The following is a 16653-nucleotide window of genomic DNA, read 5'->3' on the forward strand; positions in this document are numbered from 1 at the left end:
TAGTATAGTGTAGTGTAGTGTAGTGTAGTGTAGTGTAGTGTAGTGTAGTGTACTGTACTGTAGTATAGTGTAGTGTAGTGTACTGTAGTATAGTGTAGTGTAGTGTACTGTAGTGTAGTGTACTGAAGTGTAGTGTACTGAAGTGTACTGTACTGTAGTACAGTGTAGTGTAGTGTACTGAAGTGTACTGTACTGTAGTGTAGTGTAGTGTACTGTAGTGTAGTGTAGTGTAGTGTAGTGTAGTGTAGTGTAGTGTAGTGTAGTGTACTGTAGTGTAGTGTACTAAAGTGTAGTGTAGTGTGGTGTACTGAAGTGTAGTGTGCTGTAGTGTAGTGTAGTGTAGTGTAGTGTAGTGTAGTGTAGTGTAGTGTAGTATAGTGTACTGAAGTGTACTGTGGTGAACTGTAGTGTAGTGTAGTGTAGTGTACTGTAGTGTAGTGTAGTGTACTGTAGTGTACTTTTGGTGAAGTGTAGTGTAGTGTACTGTAGTGTAGTGTAGTGTAGTGTACTGTGGTGAACTGTAGTGTAGTGTAGTGTACTGTAGTGTAGTGTACTGTAGTGTAGTGTAGTGTAGTGTACTGTAGTGTACTTTTGGTGAAGTGTAGTGTAGTGTACTGTAGTGTACTGTAGTGTAGTGTAGTGTAGTGTACTGTAGTGTAGTGTACTGAAGTGTAGTGTAGTGTAGTGTAGTGTAGTGTACTGTAGTGTAGTGTAGTGTAGTGTATTGAAGTGTAGTGTAGTGTAGTGTACTGAAGTGTAGTGTAGTGTAGTGTAGTGTAGTGTAGTGTAGTGTACTGAAGTGTACTGTACTGTAGTATAGTGTAGTGTAGTATAGTGTAGTGTACTAAAGTGTAGTGTACTGTAGTGTAGTGTACTGAAGTGTAGAGTAGTGTAGTGTACTGTAGTGTAGTGTACTGAAGTGTAGTGTAGTGTACTGAAGTGTACTGTACTGTAGTGTAGTGTAGTGTAGTGTACTGTAGTGTAGTGTAGTGTAGTGTACTGTACTGTAGTATAGTGTAGTGTAGTGTACTGAAGTGTACTGTACTGTAGTGTAGTGTAGTGTAGTGTACTGTAGTATAGTGTAGTGTAGTGTACTGAAGTGTAGTGTAGTGTAGTGTACTGTAGTGTAGTGTAGTGTAGTGTAGTGTACTGTACTGTAGTATAGTGTAGTGTAGTGTACTGAAGTGTACTGTACTGTAGTGTAGTGTAGTGTAGTGTACTGTAGTGTAGTGTAGTGTAGTGTACTGTAGTATAGTGTAGTGTAGTGTACTGAAGTGTAGTGTAGTGTAGTGTACTGTAGTGTAGTGTACTGTAGTGTAGTGTACTGTACTGTAGTATAGTGTAGTGTAGTGTACTGAAGTGTACTGTACTGTAGTATAGTGTAGTGTAGTGTACTGTAGTGTAGTGTACTGAAGTGTAGTGTACTGAAGTGTACTGTACTGTAGTGTACTGTAGTGTACTGTAGTGTAGTGTAGTGTACTGTAGTGTAGTGTAGTGTACTGTAGTATAGTGTAGTGTAGTGTACTGTAGTGTAGTGTACTGAAGTGTAGTGTACTGAAGTGTACTGTACTGTAGTATAGTGTAGTGTACTGAAGTGTACTGTACTGTAGTATAGTGTAGTGTAGTGTACTGTAGTGTAGTGTACTGAAGTGTAGTGTACTGAAGTGTACTGTACTGTAGTATAGTATAGTGTAGTATAGTGTAGTGTACTGTAGTGTAGTGTAGTGTAGTGTACTGTAGTATAGTGTAGTGTAGTGTAGTGTAGTATAGTGTAGTGTAGTGTACTGTAGTGTAGTGTACTGAAGTGTAGTGTACTGAAGTGTAGTGTACTGTAGTGTAGTGTAGTGTAGTGTACTGTAGTGTAGTGTAGTGTAGTGTAGTGTAGTGTACTGTAGTATAGTGTAGTGTAGTGTACTGTAGTGTAGTGTACTGTAGTGTAGTGTACTGTACTGTAGTATAGTGTAGTGTAGTGTACTGTAGTGTAGTGTACTGAAGTGTAGTGTACTGAAGTGTACTGTACAGTAGTATAGTGTAGTGTAGTGTAGTGTAGTATAGTGTAGTGTAGTGTAGTGTAGTGTACTGTAGTGTAGTGTAGTGTACTGTACTGTACTGTACTGTAGTATAGTGTAGTGTACTGTAGTGTAGTGTACTGTAGTGTAGTGTAGTGTACTGTAGTGTAGTGTACTGTAGTGTAGTGTACTGAAGTGTACTGTACTGTAGTATAGTGTAGTGTAGTGTACTGAAGTGTACTGTACTGTAGTATAGTGTAGTGTAGTGTACTGTAGTGTAGTGTAGTGTACTGTAGTGTAGTGTAGTGTAGTGTAGTGTAGTGTAGTGTAGTGTAGTGTAGTGTAGTGTACTGAAGTGTACTGTACTGTAGTATAGTGTAGTGTAGTGTACTGTAGTATAGTGTAGTGTAGTGTACTGTAGTATAGTGTAGTGTAGTGTACTGTAGTGTAGTGTACTGAAGTGTACTGTACTGTAGTATAGTGTAGTGTAGTGTACTGTAGTGTAGTTTAGTGTACTGAAGTGTAGTGTAGTGTAGTGTACTGTAGTGTAGTTTAGTGTACTGAAGTGTAGTGTAGTGTAGTGTAGTGTACTGAAGTGTAGTGTAGTGTAGTGTACTGAAGTGTACTGTACTGTAGTATAGTGTAGTGTACTGTACTGTAGTATAGTGTAGTGTAGTGTACTGTAGTGTAGTGTAGTGTACTGTAGTATAGTGTAGTGTAGTGTAGTGTACTGTAGTGTAGTGTACTGAAGTGTACTGTACTGTAGTATAGTGTAGTGTAGTGTACTGTAGTGTAGTTTAGTGTACTGTAGTATAGTGTAGTGTAGTGTAGTGTACTGTAGTGTAGTGTACTGAAGTGTACTGTACTGTAGTATAGTGTAGTGTAGTGTACTGTAGTATAGTGTAGTGTAGTGTAGTGTACTGTAGTGTAGTGTACTGAAGTGTACTGTACTGTATTATAGTGTAGTGTAGTGTACTGTAGTGTAGTGTAGTGTACTGTAGTATAGTGTAGTGTAGTGTAGTGTACTGTAGTGTAGTGTACTGAAGTGTACTGTACTGTAGTATAGTGTAGTGTAGTGTAGTGTACTGTGTAGTGTACTGTAGTGAGTAGTGTATAGTGTAGTGTAGTGTAGTGTAGTGTACTGTAGTGAGTAGTGTAGTGTAGTGTATAGTGTAGTGTAGTGTACTGTGTAGTGTAGTGGAGTGTAGTGGAGTGGAGTGTGTAGTGTATTGTAGTGTAGTGTAGTGTGTTGTGCACTGTGTAGTGTAGTGTGTAGTGTATTGTGTAGTGTAGTGTATTGTGTTGTGCAGTGTAGTGTAGTTTGTAGTGTACTGTAGTGTGTAGTGTAGTGTGTAGTGTATTGTGTAGTGCAGTGTAGTGTAGTTTGTAGTGTAGTGTGGTATGTAGTGTAGTGTGTAGTGTATTGTGTTGTGTATTGTGTTGTGTATTGTAGTGTGTAGTGTGGTGTAGTGTGTAGTGTAGTGTAGTGTAGTGTAGTGTGTAGTGTATTGTGTAGTGCACTGTAGTGTAGTGTAGTATGTAGAGTAGTGTGTAGTGTATTGTGTTGTGTATTGTAGTGTGTAGTGTGGTGTAGTGTGTAGTGTAGTGTAGTGTGTAGTGTATTGTGTAGTGTAGTTTGTAGTGTAGTGTAGTATGTAGAGTAGTGTGTAGTGTATTGTGTAGTGTATTGTAGTGTGTAGTGTGGTGTAGTGTAGTGTGTAGTGTAGTGTAGTGTAGTGTAGTGTGTAGTGTATTGTAGTGTGGTGTAGTGTGTAGTGTATTGTGTAGTGTAGTTTGTAGTGTAGTGTAGTATGTAGAGTAGTGTGTAGTGTATTGTGTAGTGTATTGTAGTGTAGTGTGTAGTGTAGTGTGGTGTAGTGTAGTGTGTAGTGTAGTGTAGTGCAGTGTAGTGTGTAGTGCAGTGTAGTGTAGTGTAGTGTGTAGAGTAGCGTGTAGTGTAGTGTAGTGTGTAGTGCAGTGTAGTGTAGTGTGTAGTGTAGTGTAGTGTAGTGTGTAGTTCAGTGTAGTGTGTAGTGTGGTGTAGTGTAGTGTGTAATGTTGTGTAGTGCAGTGTAGTGTAGTGTGTAATGTTGTGTAGTGTAGTGTGTAGTGCAGTGTAGTGTAGTGTGTAGTGCAGTGCAGTGTAGTGTAGTGTAGTGTAGTGTAGTGTAGTGTGTAGTGCAGTGTAGTGTGTAGTGTAGTTTATAGTGTAGTGTACTGTGTAGTGTAGTGTGAAGTCTTGTAGTGTAGTGTGTAGTGTTGTAGTGCAGTCTGTAGTGTTGTAGTGTAGTGTGTAGTGATGTAGTGCAGTGTGTAGTGCTGTGTGTAGTACAGTGTATAGTGCAGTGTGTATTGTGTAGTGCCGTGTGTAGTGTAGTGCTCTGTGTAGTGCAGTGTGTAGTGTGTATTGCAGTGTGTACTGCAGTGTTTAGTGCAGTGTGTAGTGTAGTGTGTAGTGTTGCAGTGTGTAGTGCAGTTGTGTACTGTAGTGTGTAGTGTATTATGTAGTGTAGTTTATAGTATAGTGTACTGTGTAGTGTAGTGTAGTGTGTAGTGTACTGTGTAGTGTAGTGTGTAGTGTTGTTGTGTAGTGTGTAGTCTTGTAGTGTAGTTTGTAGTGTTGTAGTGCAGTCTGTAGTGTTGTAGTGTAGTGTGTAGTTTTGTAGTGTAGTGTGTAGCGCAGTGTGTTGTTTAGTGTTGTAGTGCCGTGTGTAGTGCAGTCTGTATTGTTGTAGTGTTGTAGTGACTTTTATACTGTACTGTTTCTGTAACATGTACTCTATTCTCTACTGTCCCAGTCACATGTCTGATGTCACATACGTACATATCTGGGATCAGGGTGATGGTGTGAGCAGAGCGTCAGATTGGCGTTCTCCTTGATCACTTTCCTGAAGATCAGAGCAGGGATGGCGAGAATGAAGACGAGCAGCCAGAGCGTGGTGAGGATGCATAGCACGTTCCTCCTGCGCTTGAAGAAGTGAGCACCTTGTGGTCGCAGCACGGTCAGCAGCCGATGCACACTCATGAGCGTGATGAGCATGATGGAGGCATACATGTTGGTGTTGCACAGGTAGAAGAGCAGCTTGCACATGAAGTGTCCAAATACCCATGACTGCTTGGCCAGGTACAAGATGAAGAACACAGTGAGGCACATGATGGCACCATCGGCACATGCCAGGTTCAGGATGATCAACGTGGTGACCGAGCGCTTACGGGCACGTGCCAGGATGCTCCATATGATGAAGAGGTTTCCTGGCACGCCCAGAAGGAAGACGATGGCAAGGATGAAGGCACCGATAGCAAAGGAGACAGTGGGGTCTGATTGGGTGTCATTAGGAGAGAATGAGTTTGTGGTATTGTTCACCATCATTACGGCACCTGTGGAGGGAGAAAGCAAATGTTATGACACATATAGTAAAAAAAACACAGTTTCATGTCACTTTCTGTGAAAGTTTCTCAATAACATCTCAGGAGGCTTCTGATTGCAACATTATAGATCACAAGGAGGAATGTGATGAAGAAATATGGAGTAGAAATGTGACAAGGCTAAACAGCAGAGTGAAAAACATAAAAAGAGAACAGACATACATACACAAACACACACACTGACATACAGTGTCTTACAAAAGTGAGTACACCCCTCACATTTTTGTAAATATTTTATTATATCTTTTCATGTGACAACACTGAAGAAATGACCCTCTGCTCCAATGTAAAGTAGTGAGTGTCCAGCCTGTATAACAGTGTAAATTTACTGTCCCCTCAAAATAACTCAACACACAGACATTAATGTCTAAAGCCTAGTTCACACTACAGGATTTTAAGCCCGATTTGTAAATTAACGAGCTGGCCGACAGATCGGTCTGTGATCGTGGGAAAATCAGCGGGTGATCAGCGCTTGGCAATCTTTATGTGTGAACTACTCAATGATGCATCAAAGAGGCTCGCTGATGCGTTGCTGAAACCTCGCAGACAAAATCCAGATATCTGGCATGTTAAATATCTGGGATGGTCGGCCGACTCAACGTCACGTGGTGTCAACTGTAGCTACAACCTCCAGCCAATGAGAGGTGGCTAAACCGACGGTTAAAGTCTTGTAGTGTGACCAGGCCTTAAGTGGTATTGTCCAAATTGGGCCCAGTTAGCCATTTACCCTCCCCGGTGTCATGTGACTCGTTAGTGTTACAAGGTCTCAGATGTGAATGGGGAGCAGGTGTGTTAAATGTGGTGTTATTGCTCTCACACTGTCTCATACTGGTCACTGGAAGAATATGACTCTCACAGTGTTTCTGGTAGACTCCAGGGGAGTCAGTGCCCGGTGCAGCAGGTAGATCACTGCATCGTCCACACTGATGCCAGGCCGATATGCAAACTGCAGTGGGTCGAGCACTGTGCACACCAAGGAACAGAGGTGACAGAGGATGATCCTCTCCATAGTCTTCATCGGGTGGGAGGTTAAGGCAACAGGTCTGAAGTGTTTAAATTCCTTGGGGTGTGCAATCTTTGGTACTGGAACCACACAGGGAGGATGTGTGTATGAGGGAGGATGTGTGTATCACATCATGTCATTCAGATGTGCAGACGTGTTTTTATGAGCTCCGCCAAGCTGACCTAAAATTTCCGCTAAATTTTCTCGATTTTTATCTTAAATCCAGTCATATATTATAACTTTTTATAGTATCTTTATTAGCTGATAGTATCCCATAATATTCTCATTCCAAATGCTTTTTGTATCACTAGATTTATTTGTTTTCCAGGACACCCACTTATAGCTGGTTAGCCCATTAGTATTGCTAACCCGTTAGCCTGGCTACCACAAGTTTGTTTACGTTTTTCACACCAATTATCTCTGTTGTACTACTGCTCTTAAACACTATGTTGGTTGTGGGTTTGCGTTTGAGTGCAGGTGAGGATTCATTCAAGCTGCACTCACTGGACTTGGAGCTGGAGGCCATGGAGAAGCAGATCCGTGACCTACAGGTGAAGCTAGCCCAGCTGCAACAGCGGAAAGCCGCGCTGGAATCATCCCAGACTGACCCTCACCTGTCCCAGGTAAATCCACAGCGTGAAACAAACACTCCCACAACCTCAACTCCGTGTACTTCTCTGCCAAGGCCCAGCACACCAAGGACGTGGCCCGCCCAGGTTTCGTTCACTCCGGCGCCAGGGTACCACGGAGCCCGGATGCAGCTGCAGCGGAAGACACGAGCCAAGCCCCGGGCAAGGACCTCTCCCCCTCCGCTGCCACCTGCTTTCAAGATCTCGACCCGCAACCACTTTGCTCCCCTTCGCGAGACAGAGTGTGTCGCGTGATCATTGGAGACTCCATCATCCGGCACGTCCATGCTACCGTGGCTAAAGGTAAGGTGCACACTCACTGTTTTCCTGGTGCTTGTGGTGTTGAGGTCTCTGCACAGGTACCCGCAATCCTGAATAAGAATAAGAGCTGTGGTCCTCCATGCTGGCACGAACGACACCAGGCTGAGGCAGACGGAGATCCTGAGAAAGGACTTCAGGAGCCTGGTGGAGAAGGTTCACACCACATCGCCCATGACGAGGATCATCATGTCATGACCACTTCCCACGTTCCAGCGAGGAATTGAGAGGTTCAGTAGGCTGTTTGCTTTTAATGAATGGTTACAGTCTTGGTGTCAAGACCAGAAATTACCCTTTGTTGATAACTGCAATATTTTCTGGGAGCGTCCTAGGCTCTACCGCTCTGATGGCCAGAGTTGGAGCAGCAGTCCTCTCGCACAACATCTCCAGGACACTACGCACCATCTGACTGGTAAGTCTTACCTTTAGATTACAATTAGAATAGCTACTGTTCAACTCACCAGACTGATACAAGTTCACACAATTAAACCTGACAAAGGCCAAATAAGTAAAGATAAACAAGTTTTGGCTGCTCAACATTAGATCCCTTGCACCGAAAGCAAATATTGTTAATGAAATGAGCTCAGATTATAGTTTTTACGCACTCTGCCATACTGAAACCTAGCTTAGACCAAATGACCACATTGTTCTGAATGAGCCCATTCCATCAGGATATTCCTATAAGCATGAGCCCCGTCAGACTGGTGGTGGAGGTGGTGTTGCAACTATCTATAACAATTCTCTTACGGTTACTCAGAAAACAGGACCCAGGTTAACCTCATTCCAAGTGCTCCTTACCCCTAGACTCAGCTACAGACACTATCATCTCCTCTCTTTCATCAACCATGGACCTTCTCTGCCCTTTATCCACTAAACGCAGGAAGACTTCTTGTCCTGCTCCTTGGCTGTCAGATGTGCTTCGCAATAATCGAAGAGAACTACGAACAGCAGAGAGGAAGTGGAAGAAATCTCAACTGGACGCAGATCTCACCTCTTATTGTATGCTTCTGTCCAGATTCTCTTCGGACGTGACTTCTGCCAAGACTTCCTTGTACAAGGAAAAGCTTGAGGCTTCTGCACAAGATCCCCGAAAGCTCCACAACATCTTCTCTGAACTACTCAACCCTCCGACTCCACCTGCTCCATCCTCCCTGACCGCTGAAGATTTTGCCACTTTTTACACAGAGAAGATTGAGAACATCTGCCAGACCTTCATCTGCCAAGGGTTATCCCTATACTGAAGAAACCTACTTTGGATCCCTCTGACATTAATAATTACAGACCGGTATCACTCCTCACCTTTCTTTCAAAAATTCTCGAATAAATTGTTTATAATCAGCTGTCTGACTATCTCTTGCAGAATAACCTCCATGATCCCAACCAGTCTGGCTTCAAAGCAGCACATTCTACAGAGACTGACCTTTTGGCGGTCACTGAGAAACTACATGCTGCTAGATCAGCCAAGCTCTCATTGGTCCTCATTCTCCTTGACCTTACTGCAGCATCTGACACGGTTAACCACAAGACTCTCTTGTCCACCCTCAGGAGTCTTGGAATTTTTGGAACAGCATGGGAATGGTTTGTTTCCTACCTGGTTGGTCGCTCATATCAGGTAACATGGAAGGGATTGACATCTGCCCCACGCAGACTCTCTACTGGTGTCCCACAAGGCTCAGTACTTGGTCCTCTCCTTTTCTCCCTCTACACTCACACTCTTGGCAAAGTGATATCCTCACACGGCTTTTCATACCACTGCTATGCTGATGACACCCAACTTATCTTCTCCTTATCTCCCTCAGATACCACAGCTTCTACCCGAATCTCAGCGTGTCTGGCAGACATTTCATCCTGGATGACAGCTCATCAGCTGAAACTCAATCCCAGCAAAACTGAACTGCTGGTCATCCCAGGTGATTTATCCCCAGCCCAGGATCTTGCATTATCTCTGGACAACTCAATGATCTCCCCTTCAGCCACTGCTCGCAACCTTGGGGTAACCATGGACAATCAACTGTCCTTTTCCTCCCATGTTGCCAATGTGACACGCTCATGTTGGTTTCTTCTGTACAACATCAGAAGGATCCGACCATTTCTATCCACACAGGCTACTCAAGTGCTTGTTCAGTCTCTGGTCATTTTGAGACTGGACTACTGCAACTCTTTACTGGCAGGTCTTCCTCTGAATGCAACTTGTCCACTGCAAATGATCCAAAATGCAGCTGCACGGCTTGTATTCAACCTGCCTAAGTTCTCCCACACCACCCCACTGCTGCTCCTCCACTGGCTTCCTGAAGCTGCATCAGATTCAAAACACTGATGCTTGCCTACAAAGCCAAGAATGGACCAGCACCATCTTACCTCAAAGATCTTATTACTCCTTGCACTGCTCTTCGCTCCCTCTGATCCACTAGCACTGCCCGACTGGTCCCACCATCTCTCAGGGTAAAAGGTAGGTATTCATCTAGACTCTTCTCTGTTCTTCCACCGAGGTGGTGGAATGAACTTCCCCTAGATGTCCGCACAGCAGAGTCTCTGACTGTCTTCAAACGACGTCTTAAGACCTACCTTTTCCTGAGGCACTTAAACTAGCTCTTAGCTTTCACTGTTTATGGTTTATTTAAAAAAAATAAATAAAAAATTCCAATTTTAGGCGATTGGTATCCTGAGTCTGTGACCTATTGAACCAGTGTTAATGTTTTCAATGATAGAGACTTAAAGCACTTTTGTATGTCGCTCTGGATAAGAGCGTCTGCCAAATGCCAGAAATGTAAATGCTTGTCCTTAATGTTGCACTCACTGACGTACGTAAAAAAAAAATCCCTACTATATCTTGCTCTGGTCACCATGTATAGACCCCCGGGGCCTTACACTGACTTTATTAAAGAGTTTGCACATATACTCTTAGACCTATTGATCAGTTTTAACAATGCATTTATAGATTTACTAAATTCCTTTGGGGTTAAACAAAACATTAATAGACCAACTCATTGTTTTGATCATATGCTAGATTTAATTATATCACATGGGACCGATGTCACCGATATCTGTTCTACCTCAAAGTGATGATATCACAGACCATCACCTCTTAGTGTACACTCTACCTGTAGAACATATTAGACACGTCTCTCTGTTATAAACTTGGTAGAACTATAACTCCGACCACTAAAGACAGATTCACAAGCAATCTGCCAGATCTGTCTCAACTTCTTGCTAGACCCCGAAATGCAGATGCACTAGATGGAGTGACTAACAGCATAGGCAATATTTTCACCAGCACACTAGACACTGTTGCCCCCATCCGACTAAAAAAGATCAGAGTTAAAACACCTGCACCACGGTATAATAGTCATACTCACACCCTCAAGAGAGCAACCCGTAACCTCGAGTCAAAGTGGAGAACAACTAAATTTGAACTTTTTAGTATTGCGCTTAAAGACAATTTGTCTAGCTATAGACAGGCTCTAAAAGCTGCTTGGGCCGAGCATCTGAGCAAACTGATAGAAATAAACCAGAACAATCCCAGATTCTTATTTAGTACAGTGGCTAAACTAACAAAGCATCAGATTTCTGGAGAGAGTATTCCATCACAGTTTAGTAGTGAGGACTTTATGAATTTCCAGTCCAGCCTAAAGCTCCACATCTAGAGCTACAATGCTTTACCAGTATAGGGCAGGAAGAGCTATTTAAACTTATCACCACGGCTAAATCAACAATCCAATTCCAACTAGATTGCTGAAAGGAGTGATGCATACTGCTGGAGAACCTCTTCTCAATATTATCAACTCCTCATTATATCAAGGTAATGTCCCAAAATCTCTCAAGTTAACAGTTATTAAGCCTCTTCTTAAGAAACCTAAACTAGACCCTAATGAAGGATCAAATTACAGACCGGTTTCAAACCTTCCGTTTATATCAGAAATATTAGAGAAGGTGTCAGCTCAAGTTTGCTCCTTCTTACAGGAAAACAACATCTTCGAAGAATTTCAGTCGGGTTTCAGGCCCCATCATAGTACAGAAACTGTTCTAGTTAAAATCACAAATGACTTGTTTTTAGGATCAGACCAATGCTGCATCTCAATTTTAGTCCTGCTTGATCTTAGTGCTGCATTCCACACTATAGATCATAACATTCTTGTAGATCGCTTACAAAATCGCATCCCATCCACCCAAAATAAGGAAGGGTATGCTAAGTTTTCTGGGACTGATCGATTACTGCCGTCAGTACATACCAGACTGTTCACACTATGACAGTGTTGTGCCAATGCTGTCTCAGAGACATGCCAGATACTGTAGAATGGACTAAAGAAATGATGAACTCTTTCTGTTACCTCAAACAGTCCCTGAGCTCTGCTCCGGCTCTAGGGCTGCCTGACTACAACATTCCATTTCAGCTCTATGTCACCAAGGATGGGGGCATGGCCACAGGAGTCTTGGCCCAAAAACACAGTGGTGGTTATTGCCCAGTAGCATATCTGTCTAAAGCTCTCAACTCTGTGGCCCAAGGTATGCCCGCATGTTTGTGTTCAGTTGCTGCCTCTGCTCTACTTGTCTCAGATGCTGAAAGAGTTGTTCTTTCACACCCACTTACACTACATGCACCACATCAGGTAGTCACCATTCTCAATAATATTCAGACACAACATATGACCGTACAACGTCGTTCAGGTTATGAAGCCATCCTTTGTGCCACACAAAATCTCACTATCAAACCCGTAACGGCCCAAAATAGCCCAGCTGTCCTGCTTGAACACCTTGTGCGGTCTTGTTCGGAGAAACAAGTGCCTGATGGCTGGCTGGAACATGACTTCAGAATCATCATCTCTGCATGCAGATCTGTCACAACATCCGTTGGAGGGTGGGGCACACATTTGTAGATGGCTCGTGCTCTAATCCCAATGATAATACCACCTTATGTGGATATTCAGTATGTTCTTTGCCTAATGTTGTACACGACAACTCCTTTTCATTCAGCTCAAGTGGCTGAACTTGCTGTGTTAACAAGGCCATGTTGTCTGTTTAAAGATCAAGTTGTGACTATTTATACTGATTCGCGATATGCTTTTGGTGTAGCGCATGATTTTGGTAAGATTTGGCATGCACTTGGTTTTAAAGCTGCAAATGGTAAACCCATTTCACATGCTACACTGGTTTCTGATCTTCTAGAGGCCTCAATGTTACCTAAATGTTTAGCTGTCATCAAGGTCAAGGGTCATGACCCAAGAGATTCTGAAATGGCTCATTGTACTCTCTAGCTGATGAAGTGGCAAAATGGGCTGCCAAAGAAGGTATGTCAACACCTTTTGTGCACAAAATAGCCACAGTATTTTCTCTGTTTACATACATTTTGACTCCAATAGATATTGACATATCTTTTCTACAAACAAGATCTTTTGTTTTGGTCTTCTGAGAACTGTTCACCCTCAGATAAGGACGGACTGATTCGCTGACCTCTGGGCCGTATTGCACTCCCCTGTTCTGTCTTATCATTTCTCTTGAGCCATTTTCATGGTATCTCGTCACACAAAAAAGGGTGATTAGAAACATCAACAAACAATTCTGTATTCTCAATGTCACTAAAACTGCCAAATTGCTACTTGATGCATGTTTGATTTGTGCCAGAGCCAACATTCAGGGTAAAACTGCCAAACACGATGCGTTACCCCTCCCAGAAGCCCTGTTTCAAGCTTTACAAATTGACGTTACACACATGCCTCCTGTGAGAAAGCTAAAATATCTTTTGGTGATTGTTGATAAGTTCTCAAAATGGGTTGAAGCTTTTCCCTGTGCAAAGGAAAATGCAAATACTGTCATTAAAATTTTGGCAAAAGAAATCATACCTAGGTATGGTATCCCACAATCAACTGACAGTGATAACGGTACATGGTAACGGTACAGAAACTTTGTCAGTATCTCAACATTGACTAGAACTTTTAGAATCATATTCCATACCATCCCCAAAGTTCAGGGATAGTAAAAAGAGAGAATAGAACCATTAAAGACAGACTCACTAAGGCTTTATTACAAACCAACAGCCAAAACTGGGTGGATCTCCTGCCCTCAGTTCTTTGTGAAATTCTCATGATGCCACATCCAAAATCCCAACTATCTCCTTTTGAGAATTATGGGCAGGCCATTTCCAACCCCTTGGACTAAAGGTAATCCTGGTGTTTCCTTTTCAGGTGACTTGGAGGTGATTGTCGGTGATTACACTCAAGCACTAGTTGAAAAATTAAACAGTGTGCATGGTAATGTCTCTGCCTCTCTCCCTCTACCTACAGATCAGCCGACTCACACTTTTCTCCCAGGTGATGCTGTTTTAGTAAAAAGCCTCAATCCCAGGAAAGTGGGGGAAGCAGCCTTTGGCCATCCAATTAGAGTGGTAGCAGTCACAGGCACTGCTGTCCTCACTGATTCTCAACCTCCGTGGATCCACGCCAGCAGGGTGTAACAGTGCCCTGTTCCAGTGACACCTAAGAAAGGAGAAAAACTGCAATCAAGCAGTTCTTAGGGGGTTTCTCATTCTCATCTCACCTTTTCACATACACATATAGAAACCTATGTATTAGCTTTCACACGTCTGATAATCTGACCAGGTCTAGAACTAATAACATTCCTAGACACTGATTTTGTAGACTCTTTGGTCATTCAAGAACTTGCTCACATTGTGATCCTGATAGGCTAACTCAGCCATTGCTTAGAAAATAAGTGGAAAAATGTTGATTATATTTTTAGTAGGGGCCTTATGCCCCTATGTTGGTAGTTTTACACCTCAGCAGCAGTGTGGTGGGAATTTAGCCTGTGCTTTTTCTTTAGAAATTGCTCGCAATTTGTCCGACATTCATGATGCATCTTGTTGGGTCTGTCATCACATTGGTACTCAGTGGTCGTCATTTCCTTTAGATAATAATACTGCAGTTGAGATCAATAAGAATTTTTTTTTTTTTCTGTCTAGTTCCCCCTGATATTGTCTGGCTGCTACAGCTAACTGCTGTTTTTCGCTCAGGACATGACATGACCGATCCTGTGCCTGGCTGTAACTCCAGCCTGAATACATGTCATGGTCTCCAGGGGGAAGAGTGCACCTCTCCCCCTGATGTATTATTGGGCAATTCACAGGTATTTATTGTCCCAAAAAGTTGGGTGACACTTGTCTCTATTTGAATGATAGTGACCAGTTATCCCTCAGCAACTCTGAGTGCAAGACTCATGTGGATGTGATGGCTTTGGAAGAGGGATCCAATCCTTTTTGTTTTATTAATGATAAGGGTTTCCCTCAATCTAATGATGGTCTCATCACTGGACAGAAATATCCATTTAGTTTTCTAACAACAACTAACACTGTCTTGTGGGTATGTGGAAGTAAAGCTTATACTAATATACCTCGCCTTTGGAATTGGACAGGGTGCTGTTACCCAGCCTTTGTTGTCCCTAGTGTCTCTGTACACACAGGGAACCCTTGGCAAAATCACCGAAGTAGGCATTATGCACCTAGATATTTTGAAGGATATACCTTAGTTGACCCCTGGACTTCATCAGGTGCAGTGGTAGGATGGTCTGTGTTCCTAGGAGGAGGTACCGCAGCCACACTTAATAAAATAAATGGCTTGACAACCCACTGATAGGTGCAGAGCTTGTTCAGTATCATTTGCTAAGGATATAGTCAGTGGTGAATTAAAGGATATGAGAGATGTGGTTCTTCAGAACAGGATGATCTTGGATATCTTGACTGCAGAGCATGGAGGTGTCTGTAAGATGCTTAACACCTCATGTTGTTTTTTTTTATTCCTGATAACTTTCATAACATCACCAATGTTATTCAACATATGAGAAAGCTGATGACTCTTGGTTTGCATGGCTTTCTTGTCTTTGGGTTGGTTGGGGTAACTGGATTCTGCATTCCATTATACCTGTTGTTGTGATCATTGTTTTGGTTTTTCTGTTCTTACTGTGTATCCTTAAGTGCATTTCTGTAGATGCCCTAGTTAACAATACTTTTGTGGCAGTTCCAATCAGTACAATGAAGTAGGTCTTTCTTTCTGCTGGACAGGACCACCCTCTGACCTCTGGCATGCGCGGCCTTGGTTGACTGTTGTGTGGGGTTGGGGCATGGCCCAGTTGACAGTAAAACTGTTTTGATGCTCCATAGGAGTGCACGCACAGGTCCCGATGGGACCTAAGAGGGCATTGATATATTCTATATCTAGGCACGCTCTGTTCTGGGCTGACTTTGGCCCTTGGCTGAGTGTGTCAACGTTTGTTTATGACCTAATCTTATTACCATGATATCCTTTGTTTTGTCTTAGAAAGTCTTTCTGTTCTGTTTTGAGAACATGTGCTGAACACAGACACTCAGTAACAGTTCCGTCTTCTGTATCTTAGATAGGCCTTTTCGTAATAAACTCACAAAACTGCCAGTGAACACGTCAACCACCACGTCTGTTTCTGCTGACGTCTTTTTTTTCCTATAGATAATAATGATTATACCTTTCTTCTGTATAAATACTCCCTGTTCATCTCATTAAATTTCGAAGAGTTCTGCTATTCAATCACTGTCTCTGTGTGGTTCTTTCGTTCTTTCTTTTCTTTCGTTCTTTGGTGCAGCCGAGTGCACCATCCGCACCAAGCTTCCTGACCTGGACACTATATACAGCAAGCGGTGCTGGACCAAAGCCAGCAAGATTATGAAGGACCTCAGCCATCCCAACAATGGACTCTTCTCTCTGTTGAAGTCAGGGAAACGTTTCCGTTCCTTGAAGGCGAACACAGAGAGAATGAGGAGGAGCTTTCTACCTCAGCTGATTGTTGCACATGCTAATATTGCACTACTCTGTACACACAATAACACTCACTGTACATCTTCTCTGTACATCTTTGTGTGTGCACTGCACTGGCACTTTACTCCCTGTTAAACTGGACATTATATTTTGCCTCATATACACTTCTACAATATATTTATATATTTATATTACATATGCACACTGTACATACTATACTCTTTTGCAACACCATTTCAATGTTGACTTTAGCAGACCTTTTTATCTACATATATTCATATACTGTATCTTCTGTACATTATAGATTCTACACATATATTTATATTGTTTTATTTTTCACATATACTATACTGTACTATACATATATATACATATATTTTTTTTTGTTTTGTTTGTTTGTTTTTGCTTTTATACTTTTTATATATTTTTTTTCACTTTTATATTTGTTACACATTTTCTTTTACACATTTTTCTGTTACACATTTTCTTTCTTA

General features: G+C 42.3%; 1 protein-coding gene across 1 annotated transcript in view; it reads right to left on the reverse strand.

Moving 5' to 3' along the window:
• Nucleotides 1–16653, reverse strand: part of ltb4r2b (leukotriene B4 receptor 2b) — a 33001-nt gene that overhangs the window by 6031 nt on the left and 10317 nt on the right. The window contains exon 2 of the mRNA XM_058385453.1: nucleotides 4834–5387. Coding sequence (XP_058241436.1) covers nucleotides 4834–5379 — 546 coding nt within the window. The 5' untranslated portion in view covers nucleotides 5380–5387. The remainder of the gene's footprint in view (nucleotides 1–4833; nucleotides 5388–16653) is intronic.

The sequence above is a fragment of the Hemibagrus wyckioides genome, unplaced genomic scaffold (genome assembly GCF_019097595.1).
Source record: "Hemibagrus wyckioides isolate EC202008001 unplaced genomic scaffold, SWU_Hwy_1.0 Contig33, whole genome shotgun sequence".
Taxonomy (NCBI): Eukaryota; Metazoa; Chordata; class Actinopteri; order Siluriformes; family Bagridae; genus Hemibagrus; species Hemibagrus wyckioides.